The sequence below is a fragment of the Lucilia cuprina genome, chromosome 3 (assembly GCF_022045245.1).
Source record: "Lucilia cuprina isolate Lc7/37 chromosome 3, ASM2204524v1, whole genome shotgun sequence".
Lineage (NCBI taxonomy): Eukaryota > Metazoa > Arthropoda > Insecta > Diptera > Calliphoridae > Lucilia > Lucilia cuprina.
In genome coordinates, this window is record NC_060951.1 from 33,259,135 (window position 1) to 33,285,214 (window position 26,080).

Sequence of the window (26,080 nt, forward strand, 5' to 3'; positions counted from 1 at the left end):
AAAACAGAAATGTATTTGAAAATTTGTTGAAAATTTAAGAAAGGGACACCCTTATCCCAAAAATAATTGCTCCTAAATTTGGTGTATTTTATATTTTGGACTTCTACTAAAAGGTGTCCTGGATAGGTGACCTTCGGCCGGACGCAAGGGTTTCAAACTCCGGGGTATTTCGAACACCGGCTTCGCTAAATTAAGCTTTTTTTGATAAAAGGCCTCTTTGAAATCCATGGACTTTATGTTTCATTGCTCATGGACATTTTGACACTTTTGAAATTGTCATAACGTCCATGGACATTATGAATCAATTTAGTGTGTCATAAGGTCTATGGACATTATGACACGACACCTATAGAAAGCACATTCGCTCGATCATTGCCGATTTCCCCAAGGTGTATATTACCCATTATGGATTATCAGCTGATATCGCCCTAATTACTTTCTGGCTGTCAGAAAATATTGAATTTATTATACATTTTGTGATAACTCGGACATCTTTCTGAAAGCTTGTGTTTTTCAGTTTACGAGGTTTCGAAGAGGATCCCTAGACAAGCTTTGGCTCAAAGTTTAAAGCCATCTGTATAATAAGAGATTCCAATAGAATACGAACTACTCTTAGCTGGGACCAATGTTTTACAATTCTTTATTATGTGGATTATTATACTCATGCTATAAACAGTCCAGTATATACATAGAGTACTTAAGATTTCAATTGCATGATAAAAAAATTCTAACAAATTGCTTTCCCTGTGAATCATTTAAAGTCGAAGTTTGTTAATTTTTTAATAAAATCGATTCGATTTTAAAAATGAATATCATCACATACCTGATTATATATGTATTTTTTCTGTTTTGTACCGAGAACATGAGTCATCTGATAAGACACTGTAAATATTGTTGAGGATTCACCTTTATTTGTTTATAGCAAATGCTGTAAAGTAGATATAATATAAAGTGTGTAAATATTATGATTAATTTAATTTTAGTTGTTGTTAATTAAGAAAATTTTAGATTAATTGTAAAGTATAAAGTGTCAATTAAACAATTATAATGTCACGAGTTCTTAAAATATTTATTGAAGGGGTTTCCCAAAGAAATGCCATTTTTTATAAAGCTTAGCGATTAAGTACTTTGAAATACCCTAAATCCTTTAAAAGTCAACGTAATGTGCAATATTACCCAACAAAAAAACAAGTATGAATGTATAGTCGGGCGTAGCCGACCATATGATACCCTACACCAGTCAGTATGTATGTTAAAAATGGGGATTATTTTAAAAAATAAAGCATTTGGTTTGTTTTTTAACTTTATTTCGGAATATTTTTACTTTTTTTGGCAAAAAAAAAGAGATTTTTTTAAGAGGGCCCAAAGGGGAGTAGGGCAAAATATGGCCCTATCCTTTTAAATGTTGGTAGGGGGAGTTAAGTCTTCTTCAATATTATTTATGTAGAATTTAAAAGTGTTATTAGTGTTTGTAAGTGAATTTTGACCTTTAAGTCATTTTCTGAAGGGGAGTTTGTATGGGGGATAGGGTCAAATGAAGCCCGATCATTACAAAAATCGGTAGTGTCATTTAAAGTTTTATAAAACTAAGTTTTGTCGACTTTTGTTAACATAATAGATCATTTAAGTTAATTATAAGCCAAAAGGCCCTATTTGGGGGGTACGGTTTATGGGGGCTAGTCGAAATAATGGACCAATTTTAACCATTTTCAATAGGCTTCGTCCTTGGGTCAAAAGAAGCGTGTGTGCCAAATTTCATCCAATTATCTTGAAAATTGCGACCTGTACCTTGCGCACAAGGTTTACATGGACAGCCAGCCAGACGGACGGACGGACATAGCTTAATCGACTCAGAAAATGATTCTAAGCCGATTGGTATACTTTAAGGTGGGTATTGGACGAATATTTTTGTATGTTACAAACATCAGCACAAACCCAATATACCCTCCCCACTAAAGTGGTGTAGGGTATAACAACTTCTAAAGATGCGAAAAAGAAGTAGAATTTACTCCATGGAACTACTGAAAAAAACCTGAAGAAGTTATGATTTGTCATAGGAGGGACGTTTTTTTTATTTCTTTCCAAATTCACTACATCTGAAGTCATTCTTAGTAATCAGTAAGTAATTTTTATGTTCTTTTTTTGGAAGTCATTAAGAAGTGAATTTTCAGTACAAAAAAATATATTAAATTAAAAAATGGATTTTTTTCGCTTCTTTGGACGTCAATAAACATCACTTCCACGGAAGGAAAAATATCAATTAGTGCTACTTTTAAAGTGGTGATAAATGGTGAGCAAAATGCGTTTCATAATCATATGCTATTTGATCTGTTATGAATGCATACGATTTTATTTATCGTCAATACTATATTTATAAAACTTATCAATATAACACTTCTATTTACTAGTTTTATGATCAGAAAAAAACACGTGGTCAGCACTCGTGATCACTTGAATATACTCAAATTAGTTAAGCGATCATTATTAGTTTAGTTTATAAACTACTAGTAATAAACATGCAATTTAAAAAAAAACATTATTAAACAAAAGTTTTACCGATATCCAGTTTTTTATAATATACATATATATACCCAGGAAAAATTTACATTGAAAAGTAATGAGTTAAAATTCTAATAAAACCTCTTTTCACTACTTCTTCATTAGCATTTTAACTCATTGTTCTAACACGGTCATTAAAGGCAATTACTTCTACGATCGCTTATAAATAGGAAGTTAATGAAGTATATTTTGCTTATAAAGAAGTTGTTGAATAAGTTGATTTGTTTTTAATAATAAAAAGGAACCAGTTTGCAGATACAAAGTTTACCCAAAAAAAAAAAAAAACTCGGTAATAAGATTTTCTTTTGAGATTGTCGATAGGAGTTACGTATAAATATGAATATTTCCATATTTTGTCATACTATAAGGTCTAATATACTCCTTAAGTCAGGTTTCCGCATACACCGTTAACGGCGCCGAAAAAGAAATTTCATATATGTGTGAGGAAAAAGTTTTTGCCACCGATTACGGTGTATGTGGAAATAAGTCTTTATAGGAGACCTGAGTATTTTGAAAAAATATTCAACAAAAATTTCAACCCTTTCATCCCATTCCTGGAGACTTTAAATTTCATGAGTTTATGTATTAAAAAAGTAATGCTCTCTATTACTGAAGCTTTCCCTTTACTGTTAAAGACCAACCTAAATCCTACTTTCCAAGGTACAAGTCCTGGAAAGTAGGATTTTATCGTCATCCACAAGTGTTGAGTGCTTTACGTGGCCTAACGACCTTTTTAATGATAGTAGATACTTTTTAAGCACTGATTAAGCTAGAGACGGCTCGCCATCATGCCTTTAAAACACGCTGATGGCAAGTTTCGTATTTGGTTTCGACGTTTCATGTTCCTCAAGTTCCTCTGAACTTTCTTATTTCTTACCATTTCTAATCCGTGGCAAGATGGTATAGTCTCTTATAATTCGGCAAGGGTACCTAGAGACGTAATCGATAGACCTAAATTCAAATCTATTTTAGAAGATCTTACTCACAGATACAAGCATACTCTGATAAGTCTGATATTAACAGAATAAACTCTTATAATACCCTGAGAAGGAAGAGAGGAAATTCATAGTTGTCATTGAAAAAATTATATGACAAATTTATTCTAAGTATAGGGGAGGATTGAAGCCCGTATTGCTTTCCATCCCATCTGTTTTATATTCATTTGACACTAACCCCATTCTCAACGTTTAGCTCAATAGTGAAATCTGTCGTTTTTAGTAACAGCACCTAAACTTATTCATCAATATTTTAACATTACTTTAATGCGATTTTGAGTTTAAGCTACTCCGGAGGTGGGATAACCGACAGATACATATATGTATATTTCGATTTGTTCCAAACTAAATAAAGAATAAATAGATTCTATCTATTTTGTGATAATATTTACCATAACTTATATTATCTAAACATAGACATATTTGTCAAATTCACAATCGATGTCGTATCGTTGTAGCGTTGTATGTAAAATGTTTTCAAATACAATTTTTCAAACAAAAACAAATCAATAATGAAACAAGTAAGAAATTATAGTCGGGCGAGTGATTTACTTTTTATAATAAAGCATTTAAGTTGAATTGTACCTTGCCTCATATATACTTAAGCCATTTATTGCTGAAAAAAATTGTGGACATTTGAGTGAAATTTTGAAGGGGTTTTTTTATAGGAACTAGGGTCCAATGAGGTCCTATAATTATAAAGTTCATGAGGGTAATTAAGACTAGTATAGAACTTGGTTTTGTAGCTTTTTGTCGAGATACGAGTATATTAAACATAATTATGAACTTAAAAGGACTATTCGGTGGGTTCAGTTGTATGGGGGCTAGGTGAAATAATGGACCGATCTTAATCATTTTCAATAGGCTTCGTCCCTGGGGCAATAGAGGATCATGTACCATATTTCATTAAACTATCTTCAAAATTGCGACCTGTAGTTTGATTACAAGGTTTACATGGACGGACGGACATAGCTAAATCGACTCAGAAAATGTTTCTGAGACGATTTGTACACTTTAGGGTGGGTCTAGGACCAATATTATTGTGCGTTACAAACATCAGTACATACCCAATATATACTCCCCACTAAAGTGGTGTAGGGTATACAAACTACGACATACTACGATACAACCAACCGTACAACACTGATTGTTAAATATACAATTTTATTTTTATAAAAAATTTAAATTTTTTATAAAAAAATAAGTTTTAATTTAATTTAAAAAAAAATATTTTTTTCAAAAGGGAATCCTTCGAGCCGGATTTGAACCAGCGACCTATGGATTTCTACTACTTAAGATTTGTTAACGCTCTACAGTCCACCGCTCTACCAACTGAGCTATCGAAGGTATAGCAAAGGGGTGCACAAATATAAACACATAAAACCACAGCAAATGTGTGTGTGTTTATGTTGTTGGAAAAATATGAAAACTAAAAATAGCTTACAACAAAAGTTGCTAACGAAAGAGCAACAACAAAAAAAAAACTTTGTTATCATTTACAGTTTATGTTAATGCTGTAGCATATCAATGGGATTTTGAATTAAATTGATTTACAACAACTACACTAAGTACTATTATCGTAACACTTTTAAAACCACAATAGACAATAGGTGTTGTTGTTGTTGTTGAAAAAACAACAACAACAATAAAATAAAGAAATAAAAGTGAAAGGTAAATTTAATGAAATACGAGTTTTAAATTTTAAATTATTTACCGTTAAATGTATTTTTTTTGGTAATTTTTTTAAATTATAAAAACTAGTGCATTTTATTCAAAACTATACCTTCGATAGCTCAGTTGGTAGAGCGGTGGACTGTAGAGTTATGTTAATCTCCTAAGTAGATATCCATAGGTCGCTGGTTCAAATCCGGCTCGAAGGATTCTTTTTATCAAAATATTGAACTATTTCTGAAACTAATATGAGAGTGTAGTATATTTAAGGTTTTGATTTAGTTAGGGTCTTATCTTAAAAAATACTTTTTTTTTTATTTTGTTTAATTAAAAGAAAACTTGTAATATCAAATCTTTGTTTCTTGATCCTTAAAGGTTTTTTTCGGAAAAAAAGTAAAATAAATCAACTTGTTCCTGATTTACCAACACCTTCGATAGCTCAGTTGGTAGAGCGGTGGACTGTAGAGTTATCATTACATCTTAAGTAGATATCCATAGGTCGCTGGTTCAAATCCGGCTCGAAGGATTCGTTTTTATTAAATTGAACTTAAATTTACAAGTTATTTACAAGTATCACTTGTAAGAGATATCAAGTTGTGATATTTTATATAAATAACTCTGTGATAATTTAGAAAATGTATATAAAGTTGAAAATATCATTCAAGAATTTCAGTTTAAATCTGTCATTTGTTGTCTAATTGCAATATACCTTCGATAGCTCAGTTGGTAGAGCGGTGGACTGTAGTTTGGCATTATACAAAAGTAGATATCCATAGGTCGCTGGTTCAAATCCGGCTCGAAGGATTGATATTTTTGTAGAAACAGAAAAAAAAAACAAATGTTAAAATATCAATGTGATAATTGAAAAAATATCACACTAAGACATATCAACATCGTCATTAAAACACTTTTTAATTACGGAAATATATTAATTTTTAAATTTTAAAATTTTATTTAAAATTATTCGAAAGCATTAACTTTCATGCACCTTCGATAGCTCAGTTGGTAGAGCGGTGGACTGTAGAGTTATCAAAATATCTAAGTAGAAATCCATAGGTCGCTGGTTCAAATCCGGCTCGAAGGATTGAATTTTTATTTCAAACTTTGCTAAAATTTAAATGTAAAATATAACAACATAATTAGAGGGGGGAGTTTATAGTGCATATGGTCTTTGACCCTTATGCATTGAGAATACCTAATCTTAAAAGCCCCTTAAGAGAGATACATATGTATTAACAGATTTTGCCATAATTAAATTTAAATTTCGTATTTATGGGATTTGGTCAAAATAATATGACAAACTTGAAATCTTCAAAAGGCACACCTTCGATAGCTCAGTTGGTAGAGCGGTGGACTGTAGTTGATATTGACTTAAAGTAGAAATCCATAGGTCGCTGGTTCAAATCCGGCTCGAAGGATTAACATTTTTTATATTAAACATTGCTTATACTTTTTTTAAAGTTTTTTTTTAAAGTCCTTTGATTTTTTTAAATTTAATCAAATGATTAACTTTTTATAAATTAATTTAAGTTTTATTATATTGAACCCAGCACCTTCGATAGCTCAGTTGGTAGAGCGGTGGACTGTAGAGTTTATCCAAATCTAAGTAGAAATCCATAGGTCGCTGGTTCAAATCCGGCTCGAAGGAGTTTAAATTTTTATAACCATTTCAAGAGAAATCTTATCTCAAAGTCTTTCTTGATATAATATGTTATTTATTTACAAAACAATAAGATTCCATTAATTAAATAATACAAATTTCGAAGGTCAATTCATTAAGTATTCAGTGCAGCGATAAAAACTGCATTTAATTAAGGTGTAAATTGCTCTCGAGATTTGCATATATCCTTGGTTTAAATATGACTTGAGTTACATATATTTAAACTTTATACATATAATTAAATTCTTTAATTTTTAAACATTTATAAACGTTATTAGTTATACACCTTCGATAGCTCAGTTGGTAGAGCGGTGGACTGTAGAGTTATTAAATTTCTTAGTAGAAATCCATAGGTCGCTGGTTCAAATCCGGCTCGAAGGAGTTAAGTTTTTGTTAAAAACTTAATTAAAAAATATAATCTTATCTCAAGGCCCCATGCGCCACCACCACCACCTCTTGAATACTACAATTTAATTTCATAAAGCAAGATTGAAGGGCTTTTGTTCCAATTCCATACTATGGGTTCAGTTTTTGACAACAACTACATACTAACTTTATGTCTACTTGACTTAACTATGTTTGTATTTTACATATTCTATTAATTTTTTTATTAAAAATCTAAAAACAAACTTTTATAAAAGTTATAATTTAATTGCTTTATACACCTTCGATAGCTCAGTTGGTAGAGCGGTGGACTGTAGAATTTTGAAATGTCTAAGTAGAAATCCATAGGTCGCTGGTTCAAATCCGGCTCGAAGGATTAAGTTTTTATAAAAAAATAACATATTTACGTACATATATAATATTACGACTTTAATTATCTCAAGACCCTCGATGACTCGACTTTGGTTGTTACTAGCAAAAAGATTTTGAGCTATTTAGTTGTTCATATACTTTGGAATACAAATCTCTCTTTTAATCCTTTATTAAGTAAAGTAATTTTAAACTATATTCAATTAAAAATTTCAGATGTCTATACCTTCGATAGCTCAGTTGGTAGAGCGGTGGACTGTAGAGAGTTATAAAATCATTCTAAGTAGAAATCCATAGGTCGCTGGTTCAAATCCGGCTCGAAGGATTAAGTTTTTAGAAAATAATAAAACATTTTGAGTAGTATTTTCTGAACAGCTCTTATCCGATTATAAAATTGTCCTAATTGCAGTGCATTCAGTTTTGATCTTGATAAATATGAATAATGCATATTTGCTGCCCGAGGGAGTATGATCGATTGAAACTATTAAGTAATCAAACACAATATTCACCTTTGTTGAAAGTCAAAGCCTTCCTATTTTATTTAAGTCAAGTTTTGAACAGTTGTATATATAAAAATTCCGATAACATATACCTTCGATAGCTCAGTTGGTAGAGCGGTGGACTGTAGAGTTATTAAAATTCCAAATAGAAATCCATAGGTCGCTGGTTCAAAACCGGCTCGAAGGATTTTAGTTTTTATATCTAAGGATACCTAATGGCTCTATCTATGTAAAACAGAACCTTGATAAGAAGGCGGCATATTGCATAAATAGCTTTTAATATCTCTAGACTTAAACCCGGATGTGAACTAGAATTCTTAAGATTATCTTTTTACTAAATGGGTGGCGGTAGACTGTAGAATTATTAAATCTTGAGTTGAAATTCATAGGTCGCTGGTTTAAATCCGGTTCGAAGAATTATTTTATTACATTTTTTATTTTGTTTAACTTAAGTTTTAATTATAAAAGTTAAGTTATAAATATAATTTTTTTTTCGTTAAAAATATAACGAGGTAAACTTTATCAATTAGTTAAGCGTAAAACCGATAACATCACTTAAAGTCTGTGAATATGTATTATTTTAAGTGTTTTTAAATGTTTTTGCAAATTGAACATGTTTATTAGAGCCCTTTAAATTTTTTTTTTGGGAATTTTACCCTCTAGAATTGTTCTTTGTAAAATAAGTATTAATGTATAGTCGGGCATGGCCTACCACATGATACCCTTTATATCAGTCAGTATGTTAAAAATATGTATTATTTTTTAAATAATAAAGCATTTGTTAGTTTCAAATGAGGCCCGATCATTACAAAAATCGTTTAGTCGTTTAGAGTTCTATAAAACTAAGTTTTGTCGATTTTTACTGACATTATAGATCATTTAACGTAATTATGAGCACAAAAGCCATATTCGGGGGGAACGATTGTATGTAATCTAAACAAAATAATGGACCGATTTCAATTTGGACCAATAGAAGAGTATGTGCCAGATTTCATAAAATAATCCTGAAAATTGCAACCTGTATTGTGCACACAAGGTTTACATGGACACACAGACAGACGGATGGACAGATGGACGGACGGACATAGCTAGATCGAAACAGAAAATGATTCTTAGACGTATACTTATATAGGACCATTGTATACTTTTTTAGGACCATTATTTTTGGTTGTTACAAACATTAGCACAAACACATAATACCCTACCCACTATAGTGGTGTAGGCTATAATTAGACTGATAAGATAACGTTAACAGATGCCGCAAAATCTTTGATTTCAATTTTTTTTTCATTTTGTTCTAAAATTTTGCCATTTTAAAATAAATTTTGCAACTTTTTGTAAAGGAACAGAATAGGCATTTAAGAAAGATATAAAACATAAAAATTGCTTAACTAAAAAATTAAAAATATGCGCTTATAATATGCACTATATAATGGGAAAATATGCACTAAAAATGTCAAAAATATGCACCAAAAAATATTTATTTTTCTTTGGACGTGACAGAGATTTCATCAAGTTATCTTTTTATATGGACATACAGATGTCTAGACTCAAAAATTGATACTGAGCTGATACTTTAAGAACAAAAATAATTTGAAAGTTACAATTAGCAGCACAAACTCAAAATAACTATCGCACTACTGCGGGTTTAAAAATTAAATAAAATTATGTAATATTGTATTTCATATAACTGAGTATTTTGTTGTTAAATCGAAATTTGTTGATATTTATTTAAACAAATTTTAAATATGTAAATACCAAATTTTTTGTAAAATTATGAAATACAGAGAAAACAAAACAATTTTTTTAGAAAAATTAAAAAAAATATGCTATAAAAATATGCAATAAAAATATGCAATTTATGCATTTATAACAAAATATGCAATAACAAATCGATACCATTTTGTAGCAGATACTTTGATTCGAAAAGAAAACTATTTTAAAGTTATTTTTAGTTACTGACTAGGGTTCTATAAATCGACTTTCGAATAATCGAACAACCGACTTTTTGTCGAAAAAAGTCGAAAAGTCGAAGTCGACTATTTATTTCCAAAAAAGTCTATAACTCGGCTATCGTCTGTGAAAAAAGTCAAAAGGTCGACTTTGTTAAAAAAATTCATAAAAAAGTCGAAAATAGTCGAAAAAAAGTCGAAAAATTTCGAAAAAAAGTCAAAAAGTCGGAAAAAGTCGAAAAATGTCGATAAGTCGAAAAGTCGGAAAAATCGGAAAAAGTCAGAAAAAGTCGGAAAAAGTCGACTATTTATAAAATACATATAGTCGAAAAATCGACTTTTCATATAATGCAAAAACTAGACTTTTAACTAAATGCAAAAAGTCGAAAAGTCGACTTTTAACTAAATGCAAAAAGTCGAAAATAGTCAAAAATAGTCGAAAAAAGTCGAAAAATTTCGAAAAAAGTCAAAAAGTCGGAAAAATGTCGAAAATAGTCGAAAAATGTCGATAAGTCGAAAAGTCTAAAAAAGTCGAAAAAAGTCAAAAGTCGGTAAAAGTCGACTATTTATAAAATAATATAGTCGAAAAATCGACTTTTCATATAATGCCAAAAGTCAACTTTTAACTAAATGCAAAAAGTCGAAAGTCGACTTTTAACTAAGTGCAAAAAGTCGAAAAGTCAACTTTTAACTAAATGCAAAAAGTCGACTTTTAACTAAATACAAAAATTCGAAAAGCCGACTTTTAACTAAATGCAAAAAGTCGACTTCTCGTTTCAACTATAGAACCCTATTACTGACTACAAACATGAATTTGCATAGAAACCTTTGCCCTGGTTATGACACATTCCCCAGGCCATTAATGTGGCTCACAGCAAATGAATTCGAAATGTGACAAAAAAACTAACTATTTTTGGGTTAAATTCTAAAAAAAAACATATTGTTACTTGAAATATATCCATAACTACTCAAATACTAGTTTTTGTCTTTATAAGATAACGCAAACTAGTTCCCAGTTCTGGTCGGAAAAGTATGATTTTATCAACGACCGTTTTTAAAAGTTTAAGTTTTTTGCGTAACAATTTTGCGTTTTGAACCTGATATCTCTGATCTGTTTGTCTAATTATTTTTCGTTTAATTTTATAATTTTTATTTGATTTTTTAAGAAATAGTTTTAAGAAATTTTAATCAAATTATTCGCATGCCTGTACCTTCGATAGCTCAGTTGGTAGAGCGGTGGACTGTAGAGTTATAAAATTTCTGAATAGAAATCCATAGGTCGCTGGTTCAAATCCGGCTCGAAGGATTAATATTTTGTTGGGATTTTCTTTTAATAGTTATTTTTTTTGGAAATTTTCTTTATTAAACAATGATTTTCTTTTCAAAAATTTTAAATATAATATTCAAACTGAAAAATTATCTTCTGATTAAATTAAAATCGTTTAAAGTGAGCAAATCATGTTTTTAATCATAAAATATAAACTATTTAAACATTTTAAAACATGTAAAACAAATTTTATAAAAGGAATTGTAATAAATGATGTATTTAATTTGGTAAAACTTTTATTCTAAAAATAACACCTTCGATAGCTCAGTTGGTAGAGCGGTGGACTGTAGAGTTATTAAATCTTGAGTAGAAATCCATAGGTCGCTGGTTCAAATCCGGCTCGAAGGATTTTTTTTATGATTATTTTTTATTTTTTAACTTAAGTTTAATTTATAACTTAAGTCTTATATTGTAAATAATTTTCATTGAGTAATCATTTTTGATTAGATTATTGCAGACTAATAAAGTTTTTTTTGCATTTCGTAAATTTAAATATAAAGTGCAAGTTAATTAATATATATTTTATACCACTTAACATTATTAGTTATAGTTAGTTTGTTTATTTTTTCGCGTAATAAAAATAACCAATTGCTGAATCATCCATTTTTAGTCATACGGCTTTGGGGACGTTAACATTATCAATCAGTTAAAAGAAAAACCGATAACATCTCTTAAAGTCTGTGAATATGTATTTTAAGTGTTTTTTTTTAATTTTTTTACAACCTGAACATGTTTATGTTTTGGCCAATTGGGCACGTGATAGGGAGATAATATTACTTATTCCAATACTATATTTTTTGATTTAAATAGTAAGTACATAAGGAATGTTAACTAGATTTTTCTATAGAATAACAGATAATGAGATTAAATAAGATTTTGAATAAGTAAAGAGTTTTCTCTGTTACTTTTGCTCCATATATCGAGAGCAGAGATAACACTCAAAACGGCTCAAATAGGCGGCGGCTGGCCGCCTATAATATTTTTCAAGCCGCGACGCGCCGCCGCCGTCTTCTTTCGGCTAAAAAGCTAAGCCGGCTTAAACGTAGCCGCTGATAAAGATTGGAATCACACATGTATTTCGGAAAATAAATTCACCAATTTGAACGGATTTGCCACTATTTTAAATTATTATTGCAAATTGAAAAGTGTTGCCACACAATATTGTGCTAATATTAAAATTGTGAAAACTACTATAATTGTTCATTTTTCTGCAGAAAAACATATATAGAGACAGGTTTCTTTATAACGGACTATTATACAGAGATTTTTCAATATAATAAACGCTTATAAGGTCAATTTCTGAAGAAAAGTTTAAATTGAGCCGACAATTTAGCCGCCGCCGACCTAAAGTGATTGTGCCGCCGTCGCCGATCATTTTACATCGGCTTGTATCTCTGATCAAGAGGTTTAAGGCACAACATGCATATCTTAAAGGGGGGTTGGTGGAGAGAGCCTAACATAACGTTGCCGGAACTATAGAGAAAGCACTGGGCATAAAATAGTATATTATGGCATCTTTCTTAGGCACAGGGAATGTCTTTTGTATCATAAACATGTAAACATATAGATGTTGATCAGTGGATAAAAAATTGGACTGAAATTGAACATGCTCAAGTTTATGGCCATTAACTCTAATTGGCAAAGCAAGGAAAGTTGTGAAAAGGGGAACGCAACAACGTGTTGTCATCTCTCCACTCTTGTGGAGTCTTGTCGTAAATAAAATCCCTTTCAGACTTAAAGTAATCGCATATGCTGATATGCTTTCAATCTACAATAACTCATGGAATCAGCCCTCAGCATTCTACTATTATGGTCCAGGAAAATGGTCTTGGTTTCAACACTGCCAAAATCGAACTGGTTTTTTTTTTCAACAACAGTTACAAAATACTAGAATTCGGACCTCTACGTTTGGATGGCACTATTCTGAATATCTCAAACAAAGCCAAATTTCTTGGCAATTTTTGGACTCTAACCTTACGTGGAATGTCCTGCTGAGAGTGTCTTTTACATGTGACTAATATATAAGAAAACCTTATGGGCTACAGAAAACTGTCTGGGTGACAACCCTGCCAAAATCGACCTGATTCTTTTTACCAGAAGGTAGAAAATACCAGAATTCAGACCACCACCACGTTTGGATGATACTATTCTGAATATCTCAAACAAAACCAAATGAAGAAGGCACTATGTGCTTTTTATATGTGACTAATATATAAGAAAACCTTTGGAAAAAGATGGGGTATTAAACAATATATTATGCACTGGATGTACACCACGGTCATAAGATCTAAATTGACCTACGTAACTCTTGTTGGGTTAAGAGTGGTAAATACCAAGACCACTTATCTATTCTGGTCGAGACTATCTCCTCTTGATATATACATCAGAAGCATTACTCCTATACGACTTAAACAGTCGAGCGGACTTAGGCATAATCGCATTGGTCATGGCAACATCATACAAAAGAAAGACAGGCCAATTATGGAGCGGGGCATTCAAGATCAGAATGACAATAAGATATGATTGGGCCGCAAACACAGTTTTAAGGGATGACGTGATCTTAATCTTCTCAGATAGCTCTATTCTAAAAAAGCCCAAAGATTAGCATGTCTTGTAATCACTAACTGTATGAGCTCCAGAGAGACGCTGCTAAATATAAATCCCCTTGATATGTTCATCAGAAGCATTACTGCTATACGACTTAAACAGTCGAGCGGACCTAAGCATGGTCATTGCACCATCATATCTGTTCTAAGGGATGACGTGATCTTAATCTTCATAGATGGCTTAAAGACAGACACGGACTCGGGAATCTTCTCCGAAAAACTTTACATTTTACTGTTTTTTTTCGACTACCCGTCACCTGTACAATTCTTCAGGCAGCGATATGTATATGACATCTATAAAGACGCGACAAGAACCCCGGAACTGAATCCGAAAGTCTATTCATACATATATACTTGAACAGCCTTGCATAAATAAAAGCTCCATTATTATTAAGTCGAAATGTCTTTTCAATTGTATTCAATCATTGTAACAACTGACACATCATCATGTTAAGTGGACGTGGGTTCCAGGACATGAGGGTATCAGCGGAAATGAAATATCTGATGAATCAAAAGAGCGTCCCTAGAGTTAAGCCTTGCACAAAGGTATATTCATACTTCTCTTGTGGCCTAAACAAAACTAATACATGACTGGGATTTGTATGAGACGGAACTCAGGCGATCAAATAACACCACTTTGATATTGAAACTGCTCTGGTCCACTCTGACAATGTATAGGACGACGACTTCCTTGTCTATAAGTAAGAACTCGATTAGGCTTCTCATTGGCATAATTATTGGATACTGTATGATTGGACAAAGGTTTGTCGGACAACTTACGTTGCAGCTACTGTAGAAGCTGTTTAAACGAAAAAAAGGGGATTCGGCGCAACACCTTCCCAACTTTACAAGAGCACATACTACTCTATCTTGGTAGAGCTCTTTTCTGGTCTGATCTGAAATGTCTTAAAAATGACTGGGCCTTGAATGAGACGCAACTCAGGCGATCAAATATCACCACTTTGATATTAAAACTGTTCTAGCCTACTCTGACAATGTATAGGACTATGACTCTTTTGTCTTTTAGTAAGAACTCGATTAGGCTTCTCTTTGGTAAAATTACTGCAGACTGTATGTCGGAACGTATGGGCTACCCACTGTTTAAAGTTTGAAGTTTTTTTTTAAACAAGAAAAGGAGGAATCTATACAACTCCTTCTAGGAGATTGCACAGCTTTACAAGAGCACAAACTACTTTATCATGGTAGAGCTCTTTTTAATGATCTATCTGTACTATCTTAGAGAAGCATCACTAGTAAACATGATTAGTTTTATTAGAAATACCCGCTGGTTTTCACGGAATTAGATAGTCAAAGAAAGTAGGGACGGAAGGCAAAGCATTCCCTTAACAAAAGAGAATATCAAATCTAAGGACCACTAGGCCTCCTAGAGAACTCGCCAAATAGCGAGCAATCCACGTAATCTAAACTGTTTTAAAAGTTATCATAAAATTGGTCGCATTTGAAGTTATCTACATGCCTTCTTGAGATAGGTAGTCATCGAAAAGCATTCCCTCAATTCTAAGAACTACTAGGCTTCCTAGAGAACTCGCCAAATAGCGAGCAACCCACGTAACCTATTTCAAAAATTATCATAAAATTGGTTCCATTTTAAATTGACTGACTACTTGCCTTAAAACGTCTGAGTCAACATTTTATCCATACGCTTATACAAGTACTATTAAAAATAGCTTTTTATTGTTAATTTTTTTTTTTTAATAAAACAAAGTACTTTTATAAATATACTACTGCAATATATTGAAGCCTTGATAAAAAATAAATTATCACATATTTCTAAACTAAAATATCGAACTTCAACTTTGCTGGGTGCTGGGGAATATAAAAAAAACACTCGTTAAATGTCACGAGTAATAGAAAATAACTAACAAAATATTGAAGTAAACAAATACTCAAACGAATTCGCCCTATTCCCCTAAAAACACAATAACAATATCAGTCAATAATTATATTTATTTATAAATCTATATCTAAGATTTTCCTCAAAGAAACATATACTTTTAACAAGTGTTAGAAATTCGTTTGAATACTCATGTTTTAGAAAAAATTCTCACACGAGTTAAAAATCGCATTTTTTTATCATAAATGCGAAATAAATTTCGTTTGTTATCTTTTTAAGCAAAATAAAAATATTGATTAGAAAACCCCAAAACGACCATTTGAAAACAAAAATATAATAACTAAAAGAGTTTATCAATAAATTTACTCAGTTACGAATTCTATAAGCTACGAAACGTTTCGACGCGTTAAAAAAAAATAAACGGTCAATAAACGCAAAACAGTAAAGAAAGATACTTAAAACGGATTTTTTCTGACTTTTAAGCACTTTTAAGTGCCAGGACATTTAAAAGAAAAAAAAAATCGTATTTGTGCCAATTCAATTCAATTAATTAATACCTGTTTATCTCTATTCACCATAACAAATGTATAAACATCATAATTAGTCATACTACATACTTACTACTAAAATTATTTGTTAATTGTACTTAACGAAAAAGAAAAAAATATTTTAAAATTATCAACAAACCATTAAAGGTGTGAAATATTAAAACGACTTAAAATATAGTAAGTACTGTGATTAGTGTTAAAGAATTCTTTTGAATTGAAAAGTCTTTGTTTAAATTTAACACCTGTTTGACATCTTTATAATATCTACATTTGAACTTTAGTTAAACAAAATTTGAAATAGTTTTATTTTAAAATTATATAAACCTTGATTCAACATTTAAGGCAAAGCATAGATTTTTAAAATTTGCACCATTTAAAAAATTCCAAAAATCCTCAAATTCCTAACTGAGATAATAGACAAAACTGCTGGAATCGGCGGCGGCTGGCTGCAATATTTTGCACATTTATTTTAGAAAATAATTTCAACAATTTAAACGAACTTTCTATATAAGTTTTATTATACAAATTTTTTTGAAGAAAAATATAAATTCAGACGACAATTTAGCCGCCGCCATCCAAAATTAAATGCACCGCCGATCATTTTGCATTGGCTAGTATCTATGATTCCTAGATGGTATTTCTTAGAAAATTTTAATCAATGTTAATGAGGAATGTTATTTCTAGAATAACATCACGTCCTAGATACTTGAATCCGGTGGCATATTTCTGTTTCAGGGTCTTCAAAATATGTATTTCTTTTTCTATAAAAAGAAATTGAAAGAAAATTTTCTATTAAAAGAAATTAAAAAAAATCTATAAAAATAAATTTAAAGGAAAATTTTCTATAAAAAGACACAATTTCTCGAAAATTTTCTATAAAATGAGACAATTTATCGAAAATTTTATGTAAATAGATAAATTAATCGAAAATTTTCTATAAATAGAAAAATTAATCGAAAATTTTCTATAAATAGAAAAATTAATCAAAAATTTTCTATAAATAGAAAAATTAATCGAAAATTTTCTATAAATAAAAAAATTAATCGAAAATTTTCTATAAATAGAAAAATTAATCGAAAATTTTCTATAAATAGAAAAATTAATCGAAAAGTTTCTATAAATAGAAAAATTAATCGAAAATTTCCTATAAATAGAAAATTTAACGAAATTTCTTTAAAAAGAAAATTGTCGAAAATTTTCTATAAAAAAAATTAATCGAAAATTTTCTTTAAAAAGAAAATTGTCGAAAATTTTGTATAAAAAAAAATTTATCGAAAATTTTCTATAAAAAGAAAATTTAACGAAAATTTTCTATGAAAAGAAAATTTCACGAAAATTTTCTATGAAAAGAAAATTTCACGAAAATTTTCTATGAAAAGAAAATTTCACGAAAATTTTCTATAAAAAGAAAATTTTACGAAAATTTTCTATAAAAAGAAAATTTTACGAAAATTTTCTATAAAAAGAAAATTTTACGAAAATTTTCTATAAAAAGAAAATTTTACGAAAATTTTCTATAAAAAGAAAATTTTACGAAAATTTTCTATAAAAAGAAAATTTTACGAAAATTTTCTATAAAAAGAAAATTTTACGAAAATTTTTCTATAAAAAGAAAATTTTACGAAAATTTTTCTATAAAAAGAAAATTTTACGAAAATTTTTCTATAAAAACCTTAATTTAACGAAAAATTTTCTATAAAAGCAAAATTTAACGAAAAATTTTCTATAAAAAAGCAAATTTAACGAAAAAATTTCTATAAAAAGCAAATTTAACGAAAAATTTTCTATAAAAAGCAAATTTAACGAAAAAATTTCTATAAAAAGCAAATTTAACGAAAAATTTTCTATAAAAAGCAAAATTTAACGAAAAATTTTCTATAAAAAGAAAATTTAACCAAAAATTTTCTATAAAATGAGAATTTATCGAATATTTTCTATAAAAAAGAGATTTTTATCTAACATTTTCCATAAAAATAGACTTTAGCGAACATGTTCTATATAAAATTTTCTTAAAACAAAGAATAATTTTCTCTAAAATTTTTTATAAACATATTTAATCACAAAATGTCCTTCAAAAGAAAGCATAGTCGCGTGTGGGCGACCTTATGATACCCTTCACCAGTTATGAATATTAAATGTGATTTATTATACCCTACACCACTGTAGTGGCGAGGGTATTATGAGTTTGTGCTGATGTTTGTAACACCCAAAAATATTAGTTCCAGACCCACCTTAAAGTATACCAATCGGCTCAGAATCACTTTCCGACTCGATTTAGCTATGTCCGTCTGTCTGTCTGTGTGATCATGTAAATCTTGTGCGCACGCTACAGGTCGCAATTTTCAAGATAATTTAACACATACTCTTTTCTTGGTGCAAGGACGAACGCTATTAAAAATGGTTGAAATCGGTTCACTATTTCGCCTAGCCCCCATACAACCGTACCCCCGAATCAGGCCTTTAGACTCATAATTACGTTAAATGTTCTATTATGTCAGCAAAAATCTGCAAAACTTAGTTTTATAGAAAAAATAAAACAGAATAAATGACACTACTAATTTTTACAGTGATCGGGTCTCATTTGACCATAGCCCCCATACAAACTCCCCTTTATTACTATTAGTATTATTAGTAAATAATTTTGGACATTGAAGTTATTTGCTAAAGAGAATTTTGTATGGAATCTAAGGTCTTTATGAAATTTAAGATACAAGTAGATTCTTTTCGGGAGTTTCTCTTATGTGTAAGCTAGGTGAAATAATGGACAAATTTTAACCATTTCCAATAGAATTTGAATCCAAATTCTTTTAATTATCTTGAAAATTTCGAAGTGTACCTTGAGGCGCTTAAGGTTTACCTGAACATCCGGCTAGACGGACGGACGCAAATGGGTTAATGCACTGAGAAAAATATCTAAAGTCGATTGGTGGTATACTTAAAAGTACTTTAAAGCACAAACGAAATTACCCACCACACTAATGTGCTGTAGGTGTTTAAAAAGAGATTTTAATTTTAATTTAATGTTTGTTTGTCTGATTTATAATTTAAATAAAAAAATTGTTTTAGTTTAGTTAATCTTAAATAATTTCCCTCTTGCATATGATAATAATAAATGATCATGACAATGATCTCTTATCATTAACTGTATAACATGTATGCGGAGATCCAATTTAATTTTGAAATTTCATTATAAAAAATGTCAATATTTATTCTATTGGAAGTTCAAGCATAAATTATTAAAGATGATTGAAATTGTTTTTTTTCTATTTTTTTAATAATTTTTTGTAATATTATCAATTCTTTGCTATCTTTTAAACTAAAAATTCTATTGGCAAGTAAATTAATAGTAAAACAAAATTTATACATATTTTATATTATTTTTACCTTATCAGCAGGTATGATGTCCAATTTATTGTCAGGTTTAATAGTTTTTTGTTAATTCATTGCAAAGCCATTAAATAGCTGATATAGTAAATTGATTAGTATATTTTTAAAAAAGGTGGGAAGGTTGCAGTGTCTACAGCATGTCAATTTGTTTAATAACAACAAATAAATAGTTTTTTTTTATTTGAATAAAATGTCAAAATTAATTGTAATTTTTGTAAGATTTATACATTTGTTATGTTATGTTATGCTTTCTATCTAATTGTAATTATTTCCATTGTTTATATTGTCAAAGAAAGCACTTTTTTGGCTTCTTATATTCTATATTTTCGTTTTAATACCCTACACCACTATAGTGGGGTGGGTGTTATGAATTTGTGCTGATTCTCTTATAAAAACCAATAAAACTATTAAATTATTCTACCAAAATTTAAATGGATAGGCCTATATCTATCAGTTCTCGAACAGATCTACTCTAATTTAGTTTTAGTTCAGTTCTAGTTTAGTTCTAGTTCAGTTCTAGTTCAGTTCTAGTTCAGTTCTAGTTCAGTTCTACTTCAGTTCTAGTTCAGTTCTAGTTCAGTTCTAGTTCAGTTCTAGTTCAGTTCTAGTTCAGTTCTAGTTCAGTTCTAGTTCAGTTCTAGTTCAGTTCTAGTTCAGTTATAGTTCGGTTTCTGTTCAGTTTTAGTATAGTTCTAGTTCAATTCAAGGGAACATATTTACCCCAATTCCCCTGTAAGTTCTACTGTAAAAAATCCCTTTTTGTGGTCAACAATTTGTAAAATTATTTAGGAATTAAGTTAAAAAAATTAAATGATTTATTATTTGAAAATTAATCCACATATTTAACATACTGACTGTGGTTTGCTATGACCGACTATACATTTACACTTGTTAATTTAGTTATTTGTTCTTAGAATGTTTTATTTGCAACTAAATCTGGTATCCAAGACAAACATAAAATACTTTGTTAATCCATTAAAGAATGTTCATCTAATCCGATAATAAAACATTTTTGTCTATTTTCTAAATATGTACTATTATTTTTGTAAAATTCTTATTATACCCTTCACCTTCGTGAGTAGGGTATGAATGTCGAGTGCTTTACGTAAGTACCTGGCATGATGGCCTACGCCACGGTGTTCTTTTTCATCCACTTTCAACAACGGTCTACCATCGCCCCTGAATACTTCAATAAAGAACTCAGGTGGCAATTTTTGTATGGATTTGACCGCAGCCACTACGTAGATCCCGAAGAAACCTTAACCAACTGAGCAGCCAGGACATAGTCCTGCGGGAAACTGGCCACCCGTAGTACCAGATTATGCTGAGCTCTGGTTTGACCTCTTTTCAATCTATGCCAGGCAGTAAATTGTAACCAATTTTTGAGACCCGGCCAGACTAGAGGTATTGGCCACCTCTTATTCACCGGGATTGCAATAACACCAAGGTGGAGGCTTCACCAAGGTAACATGCCCCCTGGGGGACGTGAGAAGGGTAAATATAAGATTATAATTCCGTTTGTAATTTCTATAATATAATTTTCCGATCCTATAAGGTATATATATTTTGGATCCTTATAGATAGCGGAGTCGATTAAGTCATGTCCGTCTGTCTGTCCGTCAGTCTATCTGTCTGTCTGTATGTTTGTTGAAATCAGTTTTTAGAGGACCCCACATATCGGCAAGATCCGAATCTTCAATAATTCTGTTAGACATGCTTTCAGGAAGATCGCTTTTTAAAATCAGCAAAATCGGTCCATAAATAACGGAGATATGAGCAAAAATCCGAGACAACCTTTGAAAATTTCATCAAAAATTGAGATTGAAATTATGCATGCTGAGCCCGAAGTAAGTTATATAAAAGAGGACTTTTTGGTACTGACTGTTTTTTTTAAAACACCGTGGTGAAGGGTATATAAGATTCGGCACAGCAGAATATAGAACTCTTACTTGTTTTCCTATATACAAGAAATTTTCAACCATTTTACCATTAATAGAGATTTACCATATATAGAGAAGAACTTTTTTAATTTTAGTATTGAAATATGTTTTTCTTAAATAAACACAGAGTTTTTTCCAACTGTGATTAGCCTTAATATGTACTCTAAAACTTGTTAATATACCTACTTACATATGTACATATATTCGTAGAAAAGCGATAATGTTTGGATCATTTTGTAAATGTAGATAAGAAAACGAAAAATAATATCGATTTGAAATTTATCATTTACGAAATGCGAAATAGAAATTGGCAATAAAGCAATAAAAACAAGTAGGAAAGTATAGTCGGGCATGGCCGACTATATGATACCCTACACCATGAGTATATTTTTACAATTTTTACTTTTATAAAATTTTTATTTTTTGTAAAGAAACTTTTATGTTGAATATTACCATAATTCCAAAATATTTAAGCCATTTATTGATAAAAAACTAAAATTTCTAAATGAGGCTTTATATAGGTCAAATATGGGCCGATCCTCGGTAAATTTGGGAAAAGGATATATTTCTAAATAAAAGTTAGTTTTGTTGAGTTTCATTGCGATACAAATGGTTACAAGTCAATTTTAGACGTTTAAGTCATTTTTTGAAGGGGGGTTTGTATGGGGGCTAGGGTCAAATATAGGCCGATCCTTACGAAAATCTGCAGTATCATTTATACTTATATAAAACTTATTTATGCCAATTTTTAGAGATATAGCAGAATATTTGACGTAATTATAGCATAAAAAGTTCAAATCGGTAGGTACGGTTGTATGGGGGCTAGGTGAAATAATGGACCGATTTCAACCATTTTCAATAGGCTTCGTCCTTGTGCCAAAAAACATGCTTGGTCCAAATTTCATCAAATTATCTTGAAAATTGTGGCCTGTACCTTGCGCACAAGGTTTACATGGACAGCCAGCCAGCCAGCCGGACAGACGGACGGACGGACGGACATGTCTTAATCGACTCAAAAAATGATTCTGAATCGATCGGTATACTTTAAGGTGGGTATTGGACCAATATTTTTGTATGTTACAAACATCAGCACAAACGTATAATACCCTCCCCACTATAGTGGTGTAGGATATAATAAGACAATAATAATAAAATTACGAAACAAAAATTACTAGACTTTATTATTTTGTCGATAATTTTCTATATAGATTCTTTATGAAAACTTATTTTAGAAAATTTTCAATAAAATATTAGTTTTATTTCGAAAATTTGTCACTTGTCATTCTTTAAAAAAAGTGATTTTATCGATAATTTTCCATAAGAATAGAAAATTTTTGATGGTCTACTATATATGTATTTTTACAGTGTGTTCCTGTATGTCTGGAAAGAACTCTAATTCAAAATTTAAATTTCGCGCCGTTTACGTCTACATTCAAAATAAGTGTTAGAAGTCAAATATGTCAAAAATTGCTAAAGTTGGAGTCCTTAAATGTTGTATAGACAACTTTGACATCCATACTTTTTACTTAAAAATTTAAAGTATCACGCCCATATTCAAAATAAGTGTTAAAAGTCACATATCTCAGATAAAGCAAACGTTATAGTCTTCAAATTTTGTATGGACAACTTTGACATCCATAAGAATATTTTTGGACAAAATTGGTGGAATGGCTATTGTGGGCGTGGCGTCCGCCATATGAAGAAAATATTAATTCAGTATATCTGAGAAAATATAACAGATTGAAACCTCAAATTTTGTCGAAATCACTTTAGTGTCAATATGTTTTTTTTTTAGGAAAAAGAGGCGGGCAAGCAGAAGGGGGCACCACCCATATGAATTAAGTAAAAAATGCTTATTTGAGAAACTATTAGAGTTGGAATTTTAAAATTTTGCACAAATAACTTTAACATTTATGTAAACATTTTGGGTAAAAAGTTTGGGGACTGTAAATGGGGGATGGGGCCATTACACCACCCATATGAAATATACAAAAATTCATTTATTTGGGAAACTAATAGAGCTAGCTTATTCAAATTTAGCTGAACAATTGGTAAAAAAGGGGCGGACTTTCATTAGGGGAGTTTGAAGCCCCTATTAGAGCTAGAATCTTCAAGATTTTCTTGAATAACTTTGACTTGACTCCTCCCATATGAATTAATTACAAAATGTCGGTTATCGTGGAAACTAATAAAACTAGATTCTTCAAATTTTGCACAAATTGCTTTAATATTCATCTGAACATTTTGGAGAAAAAGCGCGGAATTGGGGGGTGTGGCCCCCCACATGAATTAAATAGAAAAATTCGAATATCTTAGAAACTATTAGTGCTACAATCCTTAAATATTTCATAAAGTACTTTGACATTCAGGTGAACACTTTCAATATGGGGCTTGGCTTCTATAAAAAAGGAGTTTTTATAAAAAATGTTCTATAAAAAAGAGATTTTGTGAAAAATGTTCTATTAAAAAAGAGATTATATCGAAAATGTTCTATAAAAAAGAGATTTTATGAAATGAAAGTTATTTTCTATAAAAAAAATTTAACCGAATATTTTCTATAAAAATAAATTTTTCTACAAAAAGAGAATTTTAAATAAAAATTTCTAGAAAAAAGAGTTTTTATCGAAATTATTTTATTAAAAAAAACATTTTCTATAAAAAGAGATTTTATTAAAAATTTTCTATAAAAAGCGATTTTATAATAAAGAAATTTAATTGAAAATTTTTTATAAAAATAGATTTTGTTTAAAATTGTCTATAAAAAAGAGATTTTTAAGGAAAATTTTCTATAACAAAAGAGATTTTCAACGAAAACGTTCTGTTAAATTTTTTTAAAGAAAATTCTTAAAAAAAAGACATTTTTTCAAAATTGTTTTATAAAAACATATTTTTAACTAATATTTTCTATAAAAAGATATTTTTAAACTAAAATGTTTGATGGAAAGGGATTTTTACCGAAATAATTCCGTAAAAAAGAAATTTTTAACAAGAATTTTCTGTAAAAATAGATTTATAACAAAAATTCTTTATAACAAGAGATTTATAACAAAAATATTTTGTAAAAAAAATTTTACGAATATTCTCTATAAAAAAAATTAAAAGGAAATTCTCTATAAATAGATATTTTTGACGAAAATGTTTTATACCAAAAAAAAATATTGAAAGTATTTAAAGATAAAATTCTATAAAAATGTATTTTTAACAATTTTTTTTAATAAAATAAATTTTATCAATTACTGAGCATTTAACGATTATTTTATTCGTACATTGTACTTGTAGTAAATAACATTAAACTTGTAGTAAATGTCAATGTTTCTTTCAACACTTTAGATTGTAAAGATTGTAAATGGTTTAGTAAACATTATCTAAATAAATGTCAAAAGTATAAAAAACAATTAGGGTACACTAAAAATATACTATATAGTAATCTTATCTGAAATATTCAGTCTGTTAATAAAAACAAAAGAATGACATAATAATATATTGATAATTTTAACACTCTAAATAAAAATAAAAAAAAAACATTAAGAAGTTGCACAGAAATGTTGTAAAATATAAATAAACATAAACATTAACTTTTTACTTTTTTCTCTTTCTTACAGTGTTTCAACATCTTTAAAATTCTCATTTGGTTTACACAAAGGAATTGTTAAACATAAAATATCACTCTTTCTACTTCTTCCATCGTTATCTTACAGAATCTTAATGTCTCATCTTTTAGTGTTTAATAAATTAGTAAATTTTTAAGAAAAAAAATCTAAAATGGTGCGAGTTACTAGTTGGGAAAAGTTTAAATTATTACTCTGGAAAAATTGGCTATTACAATGGAATCAAAAATGGCAACTTATTATCGAATTATTTTTGCCGGCCATTTTCTCCTTACTGCTGGTGTTAGTACGCACATTAGTGGTGGCCGAACCAAAACCGATTACCCATTATAACCCACAAAATATAAGTAATCTTAATTTATTCGAGTAAGTTAAATTAATTAAATTCTTTAATTTTTAATCTTTTAAAATATATTTTAAGATTTTTTTTCATATGAACTTTATCGCACTCTCAAACTTATTAAAAAAAGTTCAGATCTGGTGCAGATCTAGATCAGTCCTATTTCAGATCTAGTTTAATTCTAGTTCAGTTCTAGTTCAGTATTAGTTCAGTTCTAGTTTAGTTTTAGTTCAGTTTTAGTTCAGTTCTAGTTCAGTTCAAGTTCAGTTCAAGTTCAGTTCTAGTTCAGTTCTAGTTTAGTTTTAGTTCAGTTCTAGTTCAGTTCTAGTTCAGTTCTAGTTCAGTTCTAGTTCAGTTCTAGTTCAGTTCTAGTTCAGTT

At 29.8% G+C, this 26,080-nt stretch overlaps 1 protein-coding gene and 12 non-coding genes across 13 annotated transcripts in view; 12 read left to right on the top strand and 1 right to left on the bottom strand.

The window, feature by feature from the left end:
• The window catches only part of LOC111686232 (phospholipid-transporting ATPase ABCA3), a 47,561-nt gene that overhangs the window by 7,293 nt on the left and 14,188 nt on the right, over positions 1-26,080 (top strand). The window contains exon 2 of the mRNA XM_046946079.1: positions 25,356-25,727. Coding sequence (XP_046802035.1) covers positions 25,516-25,727 — 212 coding nt within the window. The 5' untranslated portion in view covers positions 25,356-25,515. The remainder of the gene's footprint in view (positions 1-25,355; positions 25,728-26,080) is intronic.
• On the bottom strand, positions 4,802-4,901 carry Trnay-gua. The gene is made up of 2 exons: positions 4,865-4,901; positions 4,802-4,837 (listed from the first exon to the last, which is right to left on the bottom strand). It is a non-coding gene; the product is annotated as a tRNA-Tyr (tRNA).
• On the top strand, positions 5,337-5,434 carry Trnay-gua. Its single transcript has 2 exons — positions 5,337-5,373; positions 5,399-5,434. It is a non-coding gene; the product is annotated as a tRNA-Tyr (tRNA).
• Trnay-gua lies at positions 5,654-5,751 on the top strand. Its single transcript has 2 exons — positions 5,654-5,690; positions 5,716-5,751. It is a non-coding gene; the product is annotated as a tRNA-Tyr (tRNA).
• Positions 5,934-6,029, top strand: Trnay-gua. Its single transcript has 2 exons — positions 5,934-5,970; positions 5,994-6,029. It is a non-coding gene; the product is annotated as a tRNA-Tyr (tRNA).
• Trnay-gua lies at positions 6,213-6,309 on the top strand. The gene is made up of 2 exons: positions 6,213-6,249; positions 6,274-6,309. It is a non-coding gene; the product is annotated as a tRNA-Tyr (tRNA).
• Trnay-gua lies at positions 6,549-6,643 on the top strand. Its single transcript has 2 exons — positions 6,549-6,585; positions 6,608-6,643. It is a non-coding gene; the product is annotated as a tRNA-Tyr (tRNA).
• Trnay-gua lies at positions 6,778-6,873 on the top strand. The gene is made up of 2 exons: positions 6,778-6,814; positions 6,838-6,873. It is a non-coding gene; the product is annotated as a tRNA-Tyr (tRNA).
• On the top strand, positions 7,171-7,266 carry Trnay-gua. Its single transcript has 2 exons — positions 7,171-7,207; positions 7,231-7,266. It is a non-coding gene; the product is annotated as a tRNA-Tyr (tRNA).
• Positions 7,550-7,645, top strand: Trnay-gua. Its single transcript has 2 exons — positions 7,550-7,586; positions 7,610-7,645. It is a non-coding gene; the product is annotated as a tRNA-Tyr (tRNA).
• On the top strand, positions 7,864-7,963 carry Trnay-gua. The gene is made up of 2 exons: positions 7,864-7,900; positions 7,928-7,963. It is a non-coding gene; the product is annotated as a tRNA-Tyr (tRNA).
• Positions 11,301-11,396, top strand: Trnay-gua. Its single transcript has 2 exons — positions 11,301-11,337; positions 11,361-11,396. It is a non-coding gene; the product is annotated as a tRNA-Tyr (tRNA).
• Trnay-gua lies at positions 11,671-11,765 on the top strand. The gene is made up of 2 exons: positions 11,671-11,707; positions 11,730-11,765. It is a non-coding gene; the product is annotated as a tRNA-Tyr (tRNA).